At 37.9% G+C, this 19,389-nt stretch overlaps 2 protein-coding genes across 11 annotated transcripts in view; one reads left to right on the top strand and one right to left on the bottom strand.

Moving 5' to 3' along the window:
- The window catches only part of BDP1 (B double prime 1, subunit of RNA polymerase III transcription initiation factor IIIB), a 96,346-nt gene that overhangs the window by 10,805 nt on the left and 66,152 nt on the right, over window positions 1-19,389 (bottom strand). For 9 of the 10 annotated variants that reach the window (XM_032336023.1, XM_032336029.1, XM_032336028.1 and 6 more), the window contains 9 exons: window positions 17,195-17,231; window positions 16,627-16,719; window positions 14,837-15,062; window positions 13,676-13,833; window positions 4,778-4,928; window positions 4,362-4,539; window positions 1,948-2,011; window positions 1,404-1,590; window positions 179-386 (listed from right to left, as the gene is read on the bottom strand). In XM_032336023.1, the coding sequence (XP_032191914.1) occupies window positions 179-386; window positions 1,404-1,590; window positions 1,948-2,011; window positions 4,362-4,539; window positions 4,778-4,928; window positions 13,676-13,833; window positions 14,837-15,062; window positions 16,627-16,719; window positions 17,195-17,231 (1,302 nt within the window). The remainder of the gene's footprint in view (window positions 1-178; window positions 387-1,403; window positions 1,591-1,947; window positions 2,012-4,361; window positions 4,540-4,777; window positions 4,929-13,675; window positions 13,834-14,836; window positions 15,063-16,626; window positions 16,720-17,194; window positions 17,232-19,389) is intronic. The other variant, XM_032336026.1, reaches the window with a different exon arrangement.
- LOC116586273 (ubiquitin-like-conjugating enzyme ATG3) lies at window positions 8,888-10,018 on the top strand. Its single transcript, XM_032336034.1, is given in 2 exon segments — window positions 8,888-9,656; window positions 9,658-10,018. Coding segments are annotated over 2 exon segments (720 nt in total). The 5' UTR covers window positions 8,888-9,297.

Below are 19,389 nucleotides of genomic sequence, written 5' to 3' on the forward strand. Positions count from 1 at the left end.
CTAATGTCCATCAATTTTCATCTAGAAGAGCTGAAAATGAGAATTCAAAACCAGTTTTAGCTGGATTATTAATGGTGAAAAGTATTAGAACTATCTTTATATAAAGAGTCTAAAGAAAGAAACAGAAATGGATCTGTTGTAATATGGCCATCTTACTTGCTTGATGATTCTATCTTACCTCGGAAGTATAATTGTGACAATCATCTCCTGAAGTGAGCAAACTTTTTTTGGGAGGAGGAACCTGGTCACTTTCATCAAGCATACAGTGAAATCTCTTCCTAGATATAAGATCCAAATTAGCAGGAGGAAGCTTTTCAGAATCATCTTTTCCAGGATCAGATAAACAGATGGTATTCTGACCAACTGAAGTTACTGGAAAACTCACACTGTATAGAAAATGCATACATATGAAATTAGAAAATTAGAAGCTACTTAATGAGGTAAAAGGCTGAAATATTCCAGTGAAAACTGCCAAAAAACTTCCAAGTAACTAATATATATATAAATGGCCATAGTCACAAAAATGTTAGTTCTGAGATCCATTCATACTCAAAAACTCACAACTTAAATCCATAATACTAAATTAAATCCAAGGTATAAAAATAGTGTTTTCCTTATCTATAAAGTTAAAATTTTAATCTAAAATGCCTTTTACTTATATAAAAGGCTAACATCTAATGCTACTTTACAGAGAACTAAGCATCTTAACCAGTGACTGTTAAAATACAACAATTCTCTAGTAAGGAATTTAAAAAGCAGTATTAAAATATATAGAAATGGGGCGCCTAGGTGGCTCAGTTGGTTAAGTGTCTGACTCTGGATCTCAGCTCAGGTCTTGATCTCAAAGTTGTGAGTTCCAACCCCATGATGGGCTCCACACTGGGCATGGAAGCCTACTTGAAAAAAAAATACACACACACACACACAGAAACGTTATCCTTCTTGCAATTTCTGTGAATGTGTATTTATTTCAGAATTTAAAATATATAAGCTTACAAAGTAACCACACGCCTTTGATAGACAACATTTTACAATCTGAACAGCTAAATTTTTTTAGCTTTCAAAATGCTTAGGATACCAAATAAGTTTCACACAAAAGTATTATACATTTAAATGGCAGCTTTATCAGGCATAAAATCAACAATTTCTTCTCTAACTTAACACATAATTATAAAATAAGAGCTTTGAGACAATTATAAATAATGCTGGTGAACAATTTACTCAGTTAATACTATTCAACTCATAAAGCACCTTTCCTCCTGGCAAAAAGAGTTCAGTTCCCAGGTGATGTATGGAAGTGTTGAATCACCATATTGTACACCAGAAACTAACACTGCACTGTATGATAACTAACTGGAATTTAAATAAAAAGTAAAAAATAAATAGTTTAGCTTATTCATTACCTCATGTCACTCCTTTCTTCTGTATTCACGGATTTGATCAATATGGGTGCTGGCAGTAAAGGGTTTGGCATTAACTGTGCACTGGTATCACTAAATTCTTCTACAGCATTGGTTGGGATTTCCACCAGAGTTAAAATGAATGCTTGTTCATCCTCACCATCTTGATGTACATTAGCAACTAGATTCACTATCAAAGTTTGAAAATTAATCATGAAAAGCTGAACTATGAAAATCATTAATTTATTAATTTATTACATGTCTTAAAAAGTCTCATTATAACTTATCCCATGAATAAAAAGCAAATTATACCCACAAAAATAAAAAGTAATTTCATAAAGGATAAAAAGACAGTTCACTACAGAGAAGATTTTTAATTCGGAATAACAAAACTTACACACAAAATACTTCAAGTTTTTCATTTGTTTTTAATTTAAGACTGTCATAGACTAAAAAACTATTTTGTTTTTCCATAGTCAAATGGGGTAGGGGGATAAAAGCTATACTATTAGGTTTGGTGATACTTTATTGAAGAAGATTATCATACCTGTTAAGTCTTGAGAACTGATTACATTCTCTTGTTGGACTTCTGGCATACTAGTTAGTGTACCCTAAAAATATTTAAAAAGTTAAAATACAAGAATGAAGTTAACCAAATTTTCATTTATTTATTAAGATTTTATTCATTTGACAGAGAGAGACAGACAATGAGAAAGGGAACAAAAGCAGGGGTAGTGGGAGAGAGAAACAGGTTTCTCGCTGAGCAGGGAGCCCAATGCAGGGCTTGTTCCCAGGGATCATGACCAGGGCTTGTTCCCTGAGATCATGACCTAAGCCCAAGGCATACAACTGAGCCACCAAGGCACCCCTAATTCTAGTTTTAAAAAGTTTTCCAGACAATTGGATATAAGAGTTACTGCTTCAAAACTCAACTTTTTAACCATAAACAATTTTTCAAATGTTCTGAAACTTTCAGTTATACAAATAACTTTTGATTATTTAAATAAATATATATGCACAAAGGAATTCAGACTAAATTGTTAAATACATGAATTTTATAAAATTATTTTTAAAGTAACAGGAAAGGGAGACTCAAACCCCTCAACCTTCCCTCTATCCCCATTACAGCAGCTCTTGTCCTATCTGAATGGAAGCAAACTGCCTGTCTCCTCGCCACCAGCACAGCTCCTTCCAATCTGTTCTCCAGAAAACTGCCAACACTGTATTCTCTAAAATGCAATTCTTATTGTAATTCTTTACTGCTTAAAATTTTCAAACTCTCATTTTGTAACCAACGTCAGTCATCGATTCAGGCAAGCATCACCAATGGATACTAAAACTACTGGGGAGAAGGTGGCTGAGTCTGAAAATACTAACACAATGTACAGAAGATGCTGTTTAATGTAGAAATCTAGCAGACACCATGCTACCCAAGTAATTAGTCCACATCACCAACAATGAAACAAGCTGACAGCACATGCCTGCTGAGGGGATACAGAAGGAAGAACACAACAACACCTAAGTAGTAATTGTGCCAAACACTGTTCAATCTGTATCTAAAATGAGGAACAAAGCACAAAAATCCAGATTATGAATTAGCTTGCAATGTCAAGCTCACGAAAGAGGGAAGAGTGCAGGGGACCTACTCCAGATGAAAAGAGAGTAAAGAGAATGACAACTAAATGCAGTATGAGAGCCCTGGTTGAAACTATGTATTACATATAATTTTAGTATCAGTATTAGATAATATGGTAATACTGACTGTGACAACAGTATCATCATTTCTCTATTAAAAACATCCTTGATGGTATCGAATAAAAGCTGAAATATGTATGAATGAAGGCTCCTGTCTGCTCTCAAATGGTTCAGTTTCTTGAAAGTATCTATCTACAGAGATGGAGAGCATGACAGAAAAAGCAAATAAGCAAAATGTTATTAATTAATTAATCTAAGTAAAAGTTATATGAGAATTCTATTTAAGATCTTTACAACTCTTCAATGAGTTTGAAATTATTTCAAAATAAAAAGTAAAACAAGTTGGGGGCTAGGGAAAGTCCCATACATTTGGATATACTCCAAATCCTTGCAAGTCATAAAAACCCCTTTTATGATCCGCTCCCAGGTTGCCTACCTCACTCATCTTTAACTACTTCTTAATTTATATCCTACTCATAACTACTTATCCCTGAACATGAAATGCTGTTTCATATTTATTCTTAACACACGTTCTTCTCCCTTCAACTGGCTAATTCATATCTGTTCTTCTAGATCAAGGGCTTTTTCAGTCCTGGCTACACATCAGAATAACCTGAGGAATTTTAACAACAGCAACAGAAAGCAAATGTCTAAACCCTATTTCCGAAGACTGGGTTGAGGACCACCCCTTTAGTGTCTTGTGCAACTTGCTTTCACAGCACCTACCAGAGTTTAACCATTCTTATCCTCAATGATTTCTCACAACTCTGTCCCTCCAGTATCTTACACGATACCAAACATGTAGTAATAACACCTCAAAAAAATACCTGCAACGTGAAAGTAGTTCTCAGATTCAGTGGCCCACAAGCAAGAGGTAAATACTCTGTACAAAACCCTTTTTCAAAACTTTCACAGCAAAGCTACGTATTGGCTGTTTTATCTGTGCTCAAAAGACTAAAAACACACTCAATAAAAAATTCTATCACAATACATTCTTGCAAAGGCAAAACTAAGGAAAGAAAACAGATAAGGGATCACCAAGTAGCCAGGGTGCTAAGGGGTGGGGGGGTGTAAAAAAGGGCCCTGGGGAATCTGGGGGATGACGGAAATGCTCATATGTTGTTTACATGACTATATATGTTTGTCACAACTTGTACAAGTACACACTTAAGAAGGTGAAGTCTATTGTATGTAAATTATACCTTATTTTTTTTTAATGGGGAATAAACACCCTGCCACCCCATGTTATATTTTATCTTCTTTTACCTCTGACATATGAAGAGCAAGCACATTGTCTCCATTAGAGTCCTTCCCTTGGGGCTCTTCAACAGAACTCTCAGGGAGAACCACATCTGAACCAAGTATATGGGGCCTTGTCTCAAAGGAAACTGGAGCAACTGATGATATCTGAACCTTTTGAGATTCCTCTTCCTGATCATCATTTCTGAAAAAGAGATTAGTACATATTTGAATTTCAGAGTATGTATTAAAGTTCTGTACTGAAACCAAGTGGACAACTACAGAGTAATGTTTAGAGCTGTGAGTCAAAGATTTAATGGTGTTCAAGTTCTAAAATATATTTAATGCAACAGAACCCTCCTTTTCCAATCAAACAGTTATAGCTATAGCTAATGACTATAGTTGAAACAGAATTTAAACTAAATCCCAGAATTTCTTTTTACCTTTCAGTTAGATTTGCTTCTTGAGAAATAGCAGTCTCTTCAATACCATGTTCACAAGCCAATTTGCTCTGCTCCTTACTCTCTGTTGTTCTAAATGATCCAAGGTTTTCATCTTGTAATTCCGTTGCTTCAGAAATATTTTTCTCAGTTTCTTAAACAAAAAATACACTTAAGATATAGTCCAAAACAGTACAGCTAAAACCTCCATATTAGTTAGAAATATGTTCTCTCTTTAAAGACTGATCACTATATAGTGGCTCTTCCAAATTTCTCTTAATCCAAAAATCAAACTTACATGCAGCAGTAAGAGTGGTCTTGGCCAATGCGATTTTTGAGGCAGATGATTAACGAATCCTACACTATACATATTTCACTCGTGGCTGCCATAGCAATTTTATGTCCACTCCATGGTGACAGCAGTGTAATTACAAACCCACATATAAAAGAATTTTAGAAGTGGGTACACATGAGGTCTGGCTAGCTCCACCTTGGGCAAAGTTGTTAGGGAGGGAGCTATTCTAAAAACAATGTCACAAAGAAGAAGAAAATGACTTCTACATAAAAGAGTTACCTTCAAATCGCTATCAAAATACCAACAGCATTTATCACAAAACTACACCAAATAATACTAAAATTTGTATGGGACCACAAAAAAACTCTGAAGAATATACAATGTGTAAAAGACGTGTCTCTTCAATAAATGGTGCTTGGAAAACTAGACAGCTACCAAAGACTGAAATTGGACCACTTTCTAACTCCATAAACAAAATATAAACTCAAAATGGATTAGAGAGCTAAACATGAGACCAAACCATAAAAATCCTAGAAAAAAAACACGGGCAATAATTTCTCTGACATCAGCTGTAGCAACATTTTTCTAGATATGTCTCCAGAAGCAAGGGAAACAGAAGCAAAAATAAACTATTGGGACTGACAGCGAAGGAAACCATCCACAAAATGAAAAGGCAACCTACCAATTCAGAGAAAATATTTGCAAATGATACATCTGATAAGGGGTTTATATCCAAAATATATACAGAACTTATACAACTCAACATCAAAAAACAAAACAATCTAATTAAAAAATTGCCACAGATGGGGCTCCTGGGTGGCTCAGTTAGTTAAATGTATGAATCCTGATCTCAGGTCTTGATCTCAGAGTCATGAGTTCAAGCCCTGTACTGGGCTCCATGCTGGACATGGAACCTACGCCTGGGTGGCTCAGTTGGTTGGGCGGCTGCCTTCGGCTCAGGTCATGATCCCAGCGTCCTGGGATTGAGTCCCACATCGGGCTCCTTGCTTGGCAGGGAGCCTGCTTCTCCCTCTGCCTCTGCCTGCCACTCTGTCTGCCTGTGCTTGCTCTCGCTTCTCTATGACAAATAAATAAAATAAAAAATCTTTAAAAAAACAAACAAACAAACAACAACAACAAAAACAAAAAAAGGGGTCTTCCAAAGAAGATACACGGATGGGTAACAGACATGAAAAGATGCTCAACATAACTAATAACTAACTAACTAACACAGGGAAATGCAAATCCAAGCTACAAGATATCACAACCAGAATGGCTAAATACAAAAACAAAAACAAAAACCCAAGAAATAACAAGTGTTAATGAGGATATAGAGAAAAAGGAACACTTGTGCACTAATGGTGGGAATGTAAATTGGTGTAGCCACTGTGGAAAACAGTAAGGATGTTTTTCCAAAAATCACAAATAAAAATACGTATGATAGGGCGCCTGGGTGGCTCAGTGGGTTAAGTCGCTGCCTTCGGCTCAGGTCATGATCTCAGGGTCCTGGGATCGAGCCCCACGTCGGGCTCTCTGCTCAGCAGGGAGCCTGCTTGCCTTCCTCTCTCTCTGCCTGCCTCTCTGCCTACTTGTGATCTCTCGCTGTCAAATAAATAAATAAAATCTTAAAAAAAAAAAAATACGTATGATAAATTCTAGTACTAAGTATTTACACAAAGAAAATGAAAAGACCAAGATTCCAAAGACATATGTACCACCCCAAAATTTACTGCAGCATTATTTACAAGAGCCAAGATATGGAAGAAACCTAAGTGCCCATCAGTACATGAATGGATAAGGAAAATGTGGTATGTATACACAATGGGATATTAAAAAGCCATTAAAAAAGTTGTAATTGGGCTGTTTGTGAACTGGATGGACCAAGAAGGTATTATGGTAAGTGAGGTAAGTCAAACTGAGAGAGACAAATACCATATGATTTCCCTCATATATGGAATCATAAGAAAGCAAATATACAAATGAAGAGAATAATCGACCTATAAATACAGAGAACAAACTAATGGTTTCCATAGCGGAGGGAGTAGGAAGACAGACAAAATAGGAGGACAGACAAAATAGGAAGACAGACAAAATGGGAGATACAAGGTTCCAGTTATGGAATAAATAAATCACAGAAATAAAAGGCACAACATAAGGAATAGTCAATGGTACTAGAATAGCATCATATAGTGAGAAATGGTAGCTCTACTTGTGGTGAGCACGGCACAATGAACAAACTTCTTGAATCACTATGTTGTACACCTGAAACTAATATAATACTGTGTGGGGACGCCTGGGTGGCTCAGTTGGTTAAGCAGCTGCCTTCAGCTCAGGTCATGATCCCAGCATCCTGGGATCGAGTCCCACATCGGGCTCCTTGCTCAGCAGGGAGCCTGCTTCTCCCTCTGCCTCTGCCTGCCATTCTGTCTGCCTGTGCTCGCTCTCTCCCCCTCTCTCTCTCTGATAAATAAATAAAATCTTGGGACGCCTGGGTGGCTCAGTTGGTTAATCAGCTGCCTTCGGCTCAGGTCATGATCCCGCATGGGGCTCCTTGCTCCGCAGGGAGCCTGCTTCTCCCTCTGACTCTGCCTTCCACTCTGTCTGCCTGTGCTCGCTCTTGCTCGCTCTCTCTCTGACAAATAAATAAATAAAATCTTTAAAATAAATAAATAAATAAATAAATAAATAAATAAATAAATAAATAAAATCTTTAAAAAATATATATATATATATATATAAAAAATACTGTGTGTCAACCACACTCAAATCAAAACAAATTTTTAATAAAAATAAAAAAGGTAACTTCAGCCTACACACTGAAGTATCTTTTGGGTACTTCTGAACTCAGAGTAAGTAAAAGAATTAACTAACTGAATCATTAAGCATTGCTGGCTGAAAGGAAATCCCAGAAATCAGGAACCCCAAAACAGGGCAAAGATGATGCTAACTATCCAGATCTTCTACCTACAGGGCTTAAGACAATCTAGACAGCCTACTATATACACTGTTTTCCTGCTCTTACTAGCATGTGAAGCAGATGGGCCCTTGGCAGGGAGGGAAGGTAGAAAAGAAGTAGGAGTAGGATTCAACATGTACACCACAATCTAGTGAGGCCATTAAAAAAAAAAAAGAAGAGAACGCTAGGTAATCATATAGAAAGATTTTTTTCAATATACTAATCTTTAAAAAACAGAGTGCTACTGGGGGACCTGGGTGGTTTAGTCCATTATGTGTCTGCCTTTGGCTCAAGTCATGATCTCAGAGTCCTGGGATCAAGCCCTATATCAGGCTCCCTGCTTGGCAGGGAGTCTGCTTCTCCCTCTGCCTCTGCTCATTCCCCCTGTTCATTCTCTCTCTCTCAAATAAATAAATAAAATCTTTAAAAACTCGGGGCATCTGGATGGCTCAATGTGGTTAAAGCCTCTGCCTTTGGCTCAAGTCATGATCCCAGGATCCTGTACTCGAGCCCCGCATCAGGCTCTCTGCTCAGCAGGGAGCCTTCCCCTCTCTCTCTGCCTGCCTCTCCACCTACTTGTGATCTCTGTCAAATAAATAAATAAAATCTTCTAAAAAATAAGAATACATAAATAAAAACAGAGTGCTACAATATAAAGAACTCAGTAATAAAACAAGTTTCCCAATACAAAAATGAGCACAAATTTAGAGCACCTGGGTGGCTCAGTTGGTTAAGCATCCAACTCTTGATCTCAGCTCACGTCTTGATCTCAGGGTCATAAGCCCCGTGTTAAATTAAAAAAAAAAAAAAATGAGCACAGATGTGAACACATGTCTCTAAAGAAAATATAAAAATAAGCACATAAAAAGATATTCAGTATCAATGGTCATGAAAGAAATTCAAATCAAAACCAGGAGATACTTCAAACTGAGTAGACTATATAATAACAAGTGTCTGAGAGGATAAAGAGAAAGCAAAATCCTCACAAAATGTTGATGAAAGACACAATATTGGGCCGCCTGGCTGGCTCATTGAGTAGAACATGTGACTCTTGATCTCACGGTTATAAATTCAAGCCCCACATTGGGTACAGAGATTACTTAAAAATAGCCCCTCATCCGGTCCGTCCCATCACATCCTGTCTTGTCCCGTCCCCTTGGGTGCCAGTGCCGATGCGCACTGGTGGCAGCAGGGCTTTTTTCTGACTCCTGGTCCCTTCCCTGGCTGCCCTTCCTGACCTGTCGCAGGGCTGGCCACTTCTCTGGCCCCAGGATGCAGAATGTGATTAACACAGTGAAGGGAAAGGCACTGGAAGTAGCTGAGTACCTGACCCCAGTCTTCAAGGAATCAAAGTTTAAGGAAACAGGTGTTATCACCTCAGAAGAGTTTGTAGCGGATGGAGATCACTTAGTCCACCACTATCCAACATGGCAATGGGCTACAGGGGAAGAATTGAAAGTGAAGGCATACCTACCAACAGGCAAACAATTGTTGGTTACCAAAAATGTGCGATGCTACAACCAGTGCAAACAGATGGAATATTCAGATGAATTGGAAGCTATCACTGAAGATGAATATGGTGATGGGGGATGGGTAGATACTTATCATAACACAGGTATTGCAGGAATAACAAGCAGTTAAGGAGATTACATTGGAAAGCAAGGACAGTATAAAACTTCAAGACTGCGCAGCAATATGTGAGGAGGAGGAAGAAGATGATGAAGGAGAACCTGCAGATCTGGAAGAACATGAAGAAAGTGGATTGCTGGAAACAGATGAGGCTACCCTAAACACAAGAGAAACAGGAGAAGCTTGTAAAACTAAAACTGATGCTGGAAGTGAAGATGCTATTTTGCAAACAAGAACTTATGACCTTTATATCACCTATGATAAATACTACCAGACACCACAATTATGGTTGTTCAGCTATGATGAGCAAAGGCAGCCTTTAACAGTTGAACACATGTATGAAGACATCAGTCAAGATATGTGAAGAGGGGCGCCTGGGTGGCTCAGTGGGTTAAAGCCTCTGCCTTCAGCTCAGGTCATGGTCTCAGGGTCCTGGGATTGAGCCCCACATCGGGCTCTCCGCTCAGCGGGGAGCCTGCTTCCCTTCCTCTCTCTCTGCCTGCCTCTCTGCCTACTTGTGATCTCTGTCTGTCAAATAAATAAATAAAACCTTAAAAAAAAAATCAGATTCCTAGCCATATCTCCTAATTTTCTTCAAGTTTGTAAAGCTGTCATTCCAACAATAGAGTATGACTACACAAGATACTTCACAATGTAACAAAGAGAGCACAGAATCTATCCTAATTATTGTTTCTATTTAAACAATTAACCCAAGGACGCCTGGGTGGCTCAGTTGGTTGAGCCGCTGCCTTCAGCTCGGGTCATGATCCCCACATCCTGGGATTGAGTCCAACATTGGGCTCCTTGCTTGGCGGGAGCCTGCTTCTCTGTCTGCCTCTGCCTGCCACTCTGTCTGCCTGCGCTCACTCTGACAAAAAATAAATAAATAAATCTTTTGAAATAAATAAATAAATAAATAAACAATTAACCCATAGATGTCACCACTGACCACATTCACCAATATGTATAATTTCTCTAATAAAGGGACTTATATATGTTTATGCATTAAATACAAAAGTTCCACTACCAGACTTATTTGTTTAATAAAAATGAGTGTAAAGAAAAAAAATTTTCTTTAAAAAAAAAAGGAAAAAAACAAAAGAAAATACAAAACGTTGCTACCACTTTTGAAACATTTTGGCAGTTTCTCAAAGGTTAAACATGGAATTACCGTATGTTCCAGCAATGCCACTTGTAAGTATAAATCCAAGACAAATGAAAACTTATGTCCACACAAAAACTTACACATGAATGTTCTTAGCAGCATTCCTTACAATAGCTAACAAACAGAAAACCACCTAAACGCCCTGAATGAATAAACAAAAGGTAGTATGATGGAATATTTGGTAAGCAAAAGAAATATCTGATACATGCTACAACACAAATGAGCCTTGAAAACATGCTAAGTAAAAGAAACCAGACACAAAAGACCACATATTATATGATTCCTTCAATATGAAACATCCAAAACAGGAAAAGCTACAGAGACAAAGTAGATTAGTGGTTGCCTAGGGCTGGGAAGGGTTGAAGGATATACGGAGTGGCTATTAATGAAGAAGATTACACAACTTGGGCAATATACTAAATGCCACTGCAGTAAACATTTCATATGGTTTAACTGTATGATATAGAATTATCTCAGTGAAACTGTTATTTTCAAAAGTACTGAACAGCGGCATCTGGGTGGCTCAGTCCTTAAGCGTCTGCCTTCAGCTCAGGTCATGATCCCAGGGTCATGCAGAAAGCTTGCTTCTCCCTCTCCCACTCCCCCTGCTTGTGTTCCCTCTCTCGCTGTGTGTGTGTGTGTCTCTCTCTCTGTGTCAAATAAATTTTAAAAATCTTAAAAAAAAAAAAAAAGTACTGAACAAAGGGCACCCGCTTAATGCAGTGGGTTAAGCATCCAACTCTTGGTTTCAGCTCAGGTCATGATCTCAGGGTCATGGAACTGATCCCTGAGTAGGGCTCCAGGCTCAGCCAGGGTCTGCTTGGGACTCCCCATTCCTCTCCCTCTGCCTCTCCACCAGGCACTCTCTCTCAAATAAATAATCTTAAAAAATAAGTAAATAAATAAATGTGCTAAACAGTATATACAATATAGTATTCTCATAATTTTGTTCTTTCTGAAAGGAATGACATATATTTAAATATGTTATATTTAATATATTACATATTAAATAATATGTGTGCTATTGTTTAAATATATTGATAAATATATTAATATTTATATATTAATATTTAAATACATGTGTTTATGTATATACTGATGTATCTATCTATGTACACACACAGTCCCACATTTAGATGCTTATGTCTATAAAATAATGGAAGTCCATGAAAAAAACTTAATGGCAATTTACCACTAGAGATGAGATTGGGGACTGGGAACCAAAGAAGTTTATTAAATTTTATAACTTGGGGACAATGTCTTATTTTTTGCCACATGCATGTATAGCTTTCTAAAAACTGTTTGCTTGAATATTCACGTATACACACACACAACACACACACAGACACACACACACACACACAAAATATGACAAAAACGTTAAGTAAATATAGTTAACTCTTGTACAACATGGGGGTTAAGGGCACAAAGCTCCCATGCGGTAGAAATTCTGCATATCTGAATCTCAAAAAACCTGACAACTAATAGTCTGCTGTTGACCAGATGCCTTACCGATGATTTAAGTCGATTAACATATATTTTCTAAGTTTTATGTATTAGATATTATATTCTTACAATAAAGTAAGCTCAAACAAATAAAATGTTATTAAGAAAATCCTAAGGAAGAGATGCCTGGGTGGCTCAGTTGGTTAAGCATCTGCCTTTGGCTCAGGTTATGATCTCAGGGTCCTAGGATCAAGCCCCACACAGGGCTACCTGCTCGGCAGGGAGTCTGTTTCTCCCTCTCACTCTCCCTCTGTGCTCTCCTCTCTCTCAAATAAATAAATAAAATTTAATTTAAAAAAAGAAAATCATAAGAAAAAGAAAATACACTGATAGTACTGTACTGTCAAAAAAACTCCATGTATAATTAAGTATAAGCTTACATACAAGAGGTATCTGGATGTTCTTTGTTCCTTTTTTTTTTTTTTTTAAGATTTTTATTTATTTATTTGACAGACAGAGATCACAAGTAGGCAGAGAGGCAGGCAGAGAGAGAGGAGGAAGCAGGCTCCCCGCTGAGCAGAGAGCCCGATGCGGGCCTCGATCCCAGGACCCTGGGATCATGACCTGAGCAGAAGGCAGAGGTTTTAACCCACTGAGCGACCCAAGTGCCCTCTTTGTACTATTCCTTATTCTTGTAAGTTTTCTCTAAGTTTGAAATTATTTCCAAATAAAACATATTTTAAAGATTTTTATTTATTTATTTGACAGAAATCACAAGTAGGCAGAAAGGCAGGCAGAGAGAGAGGAGGAAGCAGGCTCCCTGCTGAGCAGAAAGCCTGATGTGGGGCTCGATCCCAGGACCCTGAGATCATGACCTGAGCTGAAGGCAGAGATTTTAACCCGCTGAGCCACCCAGGTGCCCCAATAAAACTTTTAAAATAAAAGTTAAAAAAAAAAAAATCCATGTATAGGGGCACCTGGGTGGCTCAAGCAGCTAAGCGTCTAACTCTTGATTTCAGCTCAGGTCATGCTCTCGGGGTCAAGATCAAGCCCCACATCAGGCTCCATGCTCAGCACGGACTCTGTTTGGGATTCTCTCTCTCCTTCTTCCCTCTCCTCCCTGCTATATATAAATAAATAAAATCTTTTTTTTTTAAATCCATGTATTGTGGACCCATGGGGTTCAAACCCATGTTATTTTGGGTTTTGGGTCAACTAAACAGAAAAACTATAATAATGACTGAAGCTAGTTAATGGATTTATTGGGTTTTTTTTTTTACAGTTCATTCTACTTTTTGAAACTTTTTAATACTAAATTAAAATAATTTTAAATGAATATTCCATTTGAAATGCTAATGCAATTTCTCTTGTAAATATAATTTTGTAGCTTTTTAAGGGAAAAAAATTTACCTCTTTGACTTTCTACCACTTCTCCTTTGTTTACAAACAAATTGAGAACTTCCTGATGAACACCAAACCTGCTGGTCCCTGAAGTCTTAAGATTTGGTTTAGGCTTGGGAAATCTACTTCTTATTCTCAAATTACTGGTCACTTCAGAAGTTGTATTCCTAGAAGAAAGATGGGAAGAGAGAAATCCATCAACCATGTAATAACTATCTCTCTCACCTTCATACATTCTGATAGTTATGTGCTACCTTCTCAGGTGCCACAATATCTGTAAGTGTTCATTTTTTAATACCGAAAATATACAGTGGCAATTTTACTGCAAGTCTGGAGAAGGGAAGAGAATCTGGACCATGTTTAAAAAACAGAGACCATATTTACAGAAAACTATTTCATTAAAGCTTCAAAGATGCACATATTACATTTACTTTAATATGCACACCATTAAGGGAGCCCAGCTGGCTCAGTGAGTAGAGCATGTGGCTCTTGATCTCCTGAGTTCAAGCCCCATGTTGCGTGTGGGGTCTACTTAAAAAAATTTATTAGGGGAAAAAAAAATGCAAGCCAGAGGTGCCTGGGTGGTTCATCCAGTTAAGTATCTGCTTTTGGCCCAGGTCATAATCCCAGGGTCCTAGGATGGAGCCCCGTGTCAGGCTCCCTTTTCAGTAAGGAGTCTGCTTATAACTCTTCCTCTGCCTCTTTCCCCTGCTCATGTTCTCTCTCTCTCTCTTTCTCTCTCACAAATAAAATCTTAAGGGAAAAAAAAAGCAAACCATGAAACTAAAACCAAACCAACCTATCCTCTCACTTTAAAGGCTAAGAAACTGGGGCACCTGGGTGGCTTAGTTGGTTAAGTGTCTGCCCTATGCTGAGGTCACAATCCCGGAGTCCCAGGCTCGATCCCCAAATCAGGCTCCCTGCCCAGTGAGGAGTCTGTTTCTCCCTCTCTCCTGCCTCTCCCCTTGCTCCTTCTGTCTCTCTCGTTCACACTCCCTCTCTCTCAAATAAATAAATAAAATACTTAAAAGAATAAAGGCTGAGAAATCAGCAATGCCTACTTTACACTTACACAAGTATTACTCAAAAGCTATTAACTAAAATGATAGTTTAAATATATTTATTAATTGAATACTGTAAAACTCAAGAGTTTAATAAAGCAAAATAAACCTGGTTGATACAGCGTTTTCCTTTACTTTCTCCACTAAACCAATTTCTTCTTTAGTACTTTGCTCTTCCAATACAATCTTGTTTTCTTCTAATGAAGAAGGAGATGTACTATTGACAGGTGAAGAAAGCTCCTGACATTCACGAACAATTTTGTGATTTACATTATCTGGGCTAAAAGGAACACAGCTTTTATCCTTTGAATGAACATCAAGAAGTACACATACTCCTATTACAGAAAAGAACAGAAAATTAAAATTGACCCAATACAAGTAGACATCCAAAGAAAATAAATCCCTCAACATTAAGCAACTGTAAAATTCTGTATTACTTTTAAAGTTTACTCTTTTTCGTTCTGAATTTAAATACATGATCAGGGCGCTTGGGTAGCTTAGTCAGTTAAAAGTCTGCCTCTGGCTCAGGTCATGATCTCAGGGTCCTGGGATCTTCTCCCTCTTCCCTTCTCCCTTGCTTCTCCCTCTGCCCTTCCCCTCTATACATATGCTCTCTCTCTCTCTCTCTCAAAAATAAATACAATCTTAAAAAAATAATAAAAGTGATTACATATTTTATGCCAGAGATTTGACTTGTTCTAGGCCAAATCATTCTTACAGACTAGAATTCTTGTGCTATTAGAAGTAAAAATGAGGGACGCCTGGGTGGCTCAGTTGGAGGTCTGCCTTCAGCTCAAGTCATGATCCCAGAGTCCCAGGATCATGTCTCACTTCAGGCTCCTTGCTCAGCAGGGAGCCTGCTTCTCCCTTTATCTGTGCTCCCCCTGCTGTGCTCTCTCTCTCTCTGACAAATAAATAATAAAATCTTAAGGGGAAAAAAAGGAAGTAAAAATTAATCTGTTATCTTGACTAACTACACAGCCTCGAATGAGTTTCAAGATAGGATCACCTTCATTCACAAATTTTTAAAACCTGTTTTTATGTTCTAGAGATTTGTGACAGGTCCTGTCACAAAAGCAATACTCTGCCGTTGAGAAAGGAGCTGACCTGCCTGGCTAAGTCAGTAGAATATGTGACTCTTGATCCTGGGGTCATGAGTTCAAGCCCCACACTGGGTATACAGTTTACTCAAAAAAAAAAAAAAAGAGAGAGAGAGAGAGAGAAATGAGACTGTGTAAGGAACACAGACCAGAAAATTTCCTGATAAATGTATAGTTTGGGGGCTAGAAGTCTAACACCTAAAACAAATGGCAGGCCACTAATCTCCAGACAAAATAATTAACAGGACTATAGTTAACTATCCATTTAGTAGACTTAAAATAGAAGGTACTCCATAAGCTCAGCCTAAAATACTGTGAAAATCTGAGTTGACATATCTTTTGGCTCAGTCCAAACGAACAGAATAGTTGCAATTAAATTATTTCAGTGACTGCTATTGTCCCTTCATACTATATGTGATTATAGATTCACAGTTAACTGTGAAGACAATCCAAAGCAGAAGTCCCTTTGCTAAGGAAATATGTGTTAAATGATCAGTGATCAATGGGTTCAGTTAATCAACGTTTATGATGAGAAAAGTAAAGGACTCACTAGATTATTCCAGGAATACAAAGTTTTCTTAATAAAGCAAGTGCACTATTTTGAAATGGTGGCCACTACATCTAAAGGAACTAAGTTTGGATCAATGTACACAGTATTACCTTTTTCTGGGGAAAAAAAAAAAGACCAACTTCAAATGTAAAAGGCAGGTACTGACTGACTACTCAGTTGTGGGTATAATTTCTTAAAAGCTGTACGTTAAAAGGCTTTTCTCAGTTAAGACTTAACTTTCATTCTTACCATCATTCTGTTCTGCCCCGATTTCTGACTGCAACACTAGATCTCCCATTGCAAGTAACGTTATAGCAGCTTCAGTGCTTCCATCACTGGTACCTTGTGAAATACACCAACATTAAAACAGAAAAATGAAGCTGAAAATTGAAGTTTGTTTACTTAGAAAATATTTTTAATTCAAGCATTTACTCTCTAGTAAGAAGTTTCAATATCCTGCATACCATTAATTCCTTACAGCAGTACTGGTTACTACAAAACAAGAAATAATTAACTGTTAGCTTTTACTCACTGAAAATTCCTCCCTCCTACTAAATAACTTAATACCTTCAAAGAAAATACATTTGGGCAGAATTGAGGAAGCAAGTAATATTTCTTTATTAAACATTTAACTCTTAACTCACTTCATAAAGTAATTATTCCAAGAATCCAAGTTTCTCCTAAGGGTAACATATACAAAAGTTAAAATTTTGTTCAACTCTCCAGTGAAATTACTCACTTGCTAACTAACACCAATACTAAATCACTTTGTTAGTGTTAACCAAGTAGTTTTATCAGTTTCCTTATTAACAGTTACCTGTTTCATCTTGGGTATGTTCATCTGTGTTCATTTCCTAAAAGAGGAAAAGATAAACAATGTCTTACATATTTTCCCAAATATATGTTCTATGTCTCAAAATCCATGATGTTTTACAGAACTTCAATGTTTCTGATTACAAAGGAGTGCAAACTGTTTTCTCCCTACACAATTATTTATTAACATTTCATACAGAAGTAATTTAAAAGCCAAGTTATTTTGTCTCTTGCTCCTTATTTTACCTTTTCCTTGTATTACATGCAAATTTTTTTTTTTAAGATTTTATTTATTTGACAGAGAGAGATCACAAGTGGGCAGAGAGGCAGGCAGAGAGAGAGGAGGAAGCAGGCTTCCTGCAGAGCAGAGAGCCCGATGTGGAACTCGATCCCAGGACCCTGAGATCATGACCTGAGCCGAAGGCAGAGGCTCAACCCACTGAGCCACCCAGGTGCCCCTACATGCAAATTTTTAAAAAGATTTTATTTATTTATTTGACAGAAAGATCACAAGTAGACAGAGACGCAGGCAGAGAAAGAGAGAGGGAAGCAGGCTCCCCACTGAGTAAAGAGCCCAACGCAGGACTCGATATCAGGACCCTGAGATCATGACCTGAGCTGAAGGCAGAAGCTTAACCCACCGAGCCACCCAGGAGCCCCTACATGCAAATTTTTAACTCTAATCATATTGCATTTACCATGTGCACCTACCATTCTTAATTTACTCCTTCACTTTCATAATCCTTGAGCTTCAGTCGTATCTGTCACTAGTTTTAAACCAGTGGAAACCAAAAACTAAAGAACCTGACAATTTTTCACACTAGGTGGCTTAAAACTTAAATGAATTTTAACATATTAAAAAGTTACATGATTTATGTCCAATATGATATTATAAGGAGCTCTGCTAACCCTCTCTCCAGTGAAACTGATGAAATTTATTAAAAACAAACATTTAAAGCCTCTGAAAATGTTCCTAGGGCAAAAGACACATCTTTCTGAGAAAACTGATGAAAATACAATAACAAAGTAGAGAGCCCGTGCTTTTGAACTAAGACTGCTCTCTCCCCGTCGTTCTTCCCAGCTCAGTGAAGCAGAGACCCCACGTCAGAACCTGCAACCAAGAAAACAGGGTCTTTTCTCCTTGCAGGTCCCAGCTGGAAGGCTTTCTTTCTAGAAAGGACAGGACTTCAGCTCCTGACATCACAAGAATCTGGTGTCCGATTCGTAATAGAAAACAGAATTATTTAGTATGAACTTGCACACAAAAAATCGATAAAATACCAGAAAACCAAACACAGCAACATATAAAACTTGGATGCAATTTTTTAAAAGACAATTTATTTGACAGATATCACAAGTAGGCAGAGTGGCAGACGGGGTGGGGAGGGGAAGGAGGCTCCCCGCTGAGTAGAGAGCCCAAGTGGGCCTCGATCCCAGGACCCTGAGATCATGACCTGAGCTGAAGGCAGAGGCTTAACCCACTGAGCCACCCAGGTGCCCCAAAAATTTATTATTTAATATCAAAATTCAATGTAATACATGACGTCAATACAATAAAAAGGTAAAATCACACGATCATCTCAATAGATGTAGAAAAAGCACATGACAACATCCAACACCCTTTCATGGTAATACTGTTATGCAAACTAGGAAAAGACTAGAACATCTTCAGTTTGATAAAAAAAATAAAACATGAAAAGTCCACAGCTAATATCAAACTTAATGGTGAAAGGCTCAATACTCTCCTCTCAGACCAGTAATGAGACAAAAATGCTCACTCTCGCCATTTTTGTTCACCACTGGAGGTTCTAGCAAGGGCAATTAGGTACGCAGAAATAAAAGACATGCTGGGGCACCTGGGTGGCTCAGTCAGTTAAGCAGTTCCCTTTGGCTCAGGTCATGATTCCAGGGTCCTGGGATCAAGTCCCTCATCAGGCTCCCTGCTCAGGGAGAACCTGTTTCTCCCTCTCCCTCTGTCTGCCTCCTGCCTACTTGTGTTCTGTCAAATAAATAAATAAAATCTTTAAAAAAAAAAAAAAAAGAAAAGAAAAGAAAAGAAATAAAAGACATGCTGAGTGAAAAGCATTATAAGATGGGGCATGTAGGTGGCTAAGGTGGTCAAACATCTGCCTTCTGCTCAGGTCATGATCCCAGGGTCCTGGGATCGAGCCCCACATTGGGCTCCCTGCTCAGCGGGCA

Source organism: Mustela erminea, chromosome 3 (assembly GCF_009829155.1).
Source record: "Mustela erminea isolate mMusErm1 chromosome 3, mMusErm1.Pri, whole genome shotgun sequence".
Classification (NCBI taxonomy): Eukaryota; Metazoa; Chordata; class Mammalia; order Carnivora; family Mustelidae; genus Mustela; species Mustela erminea.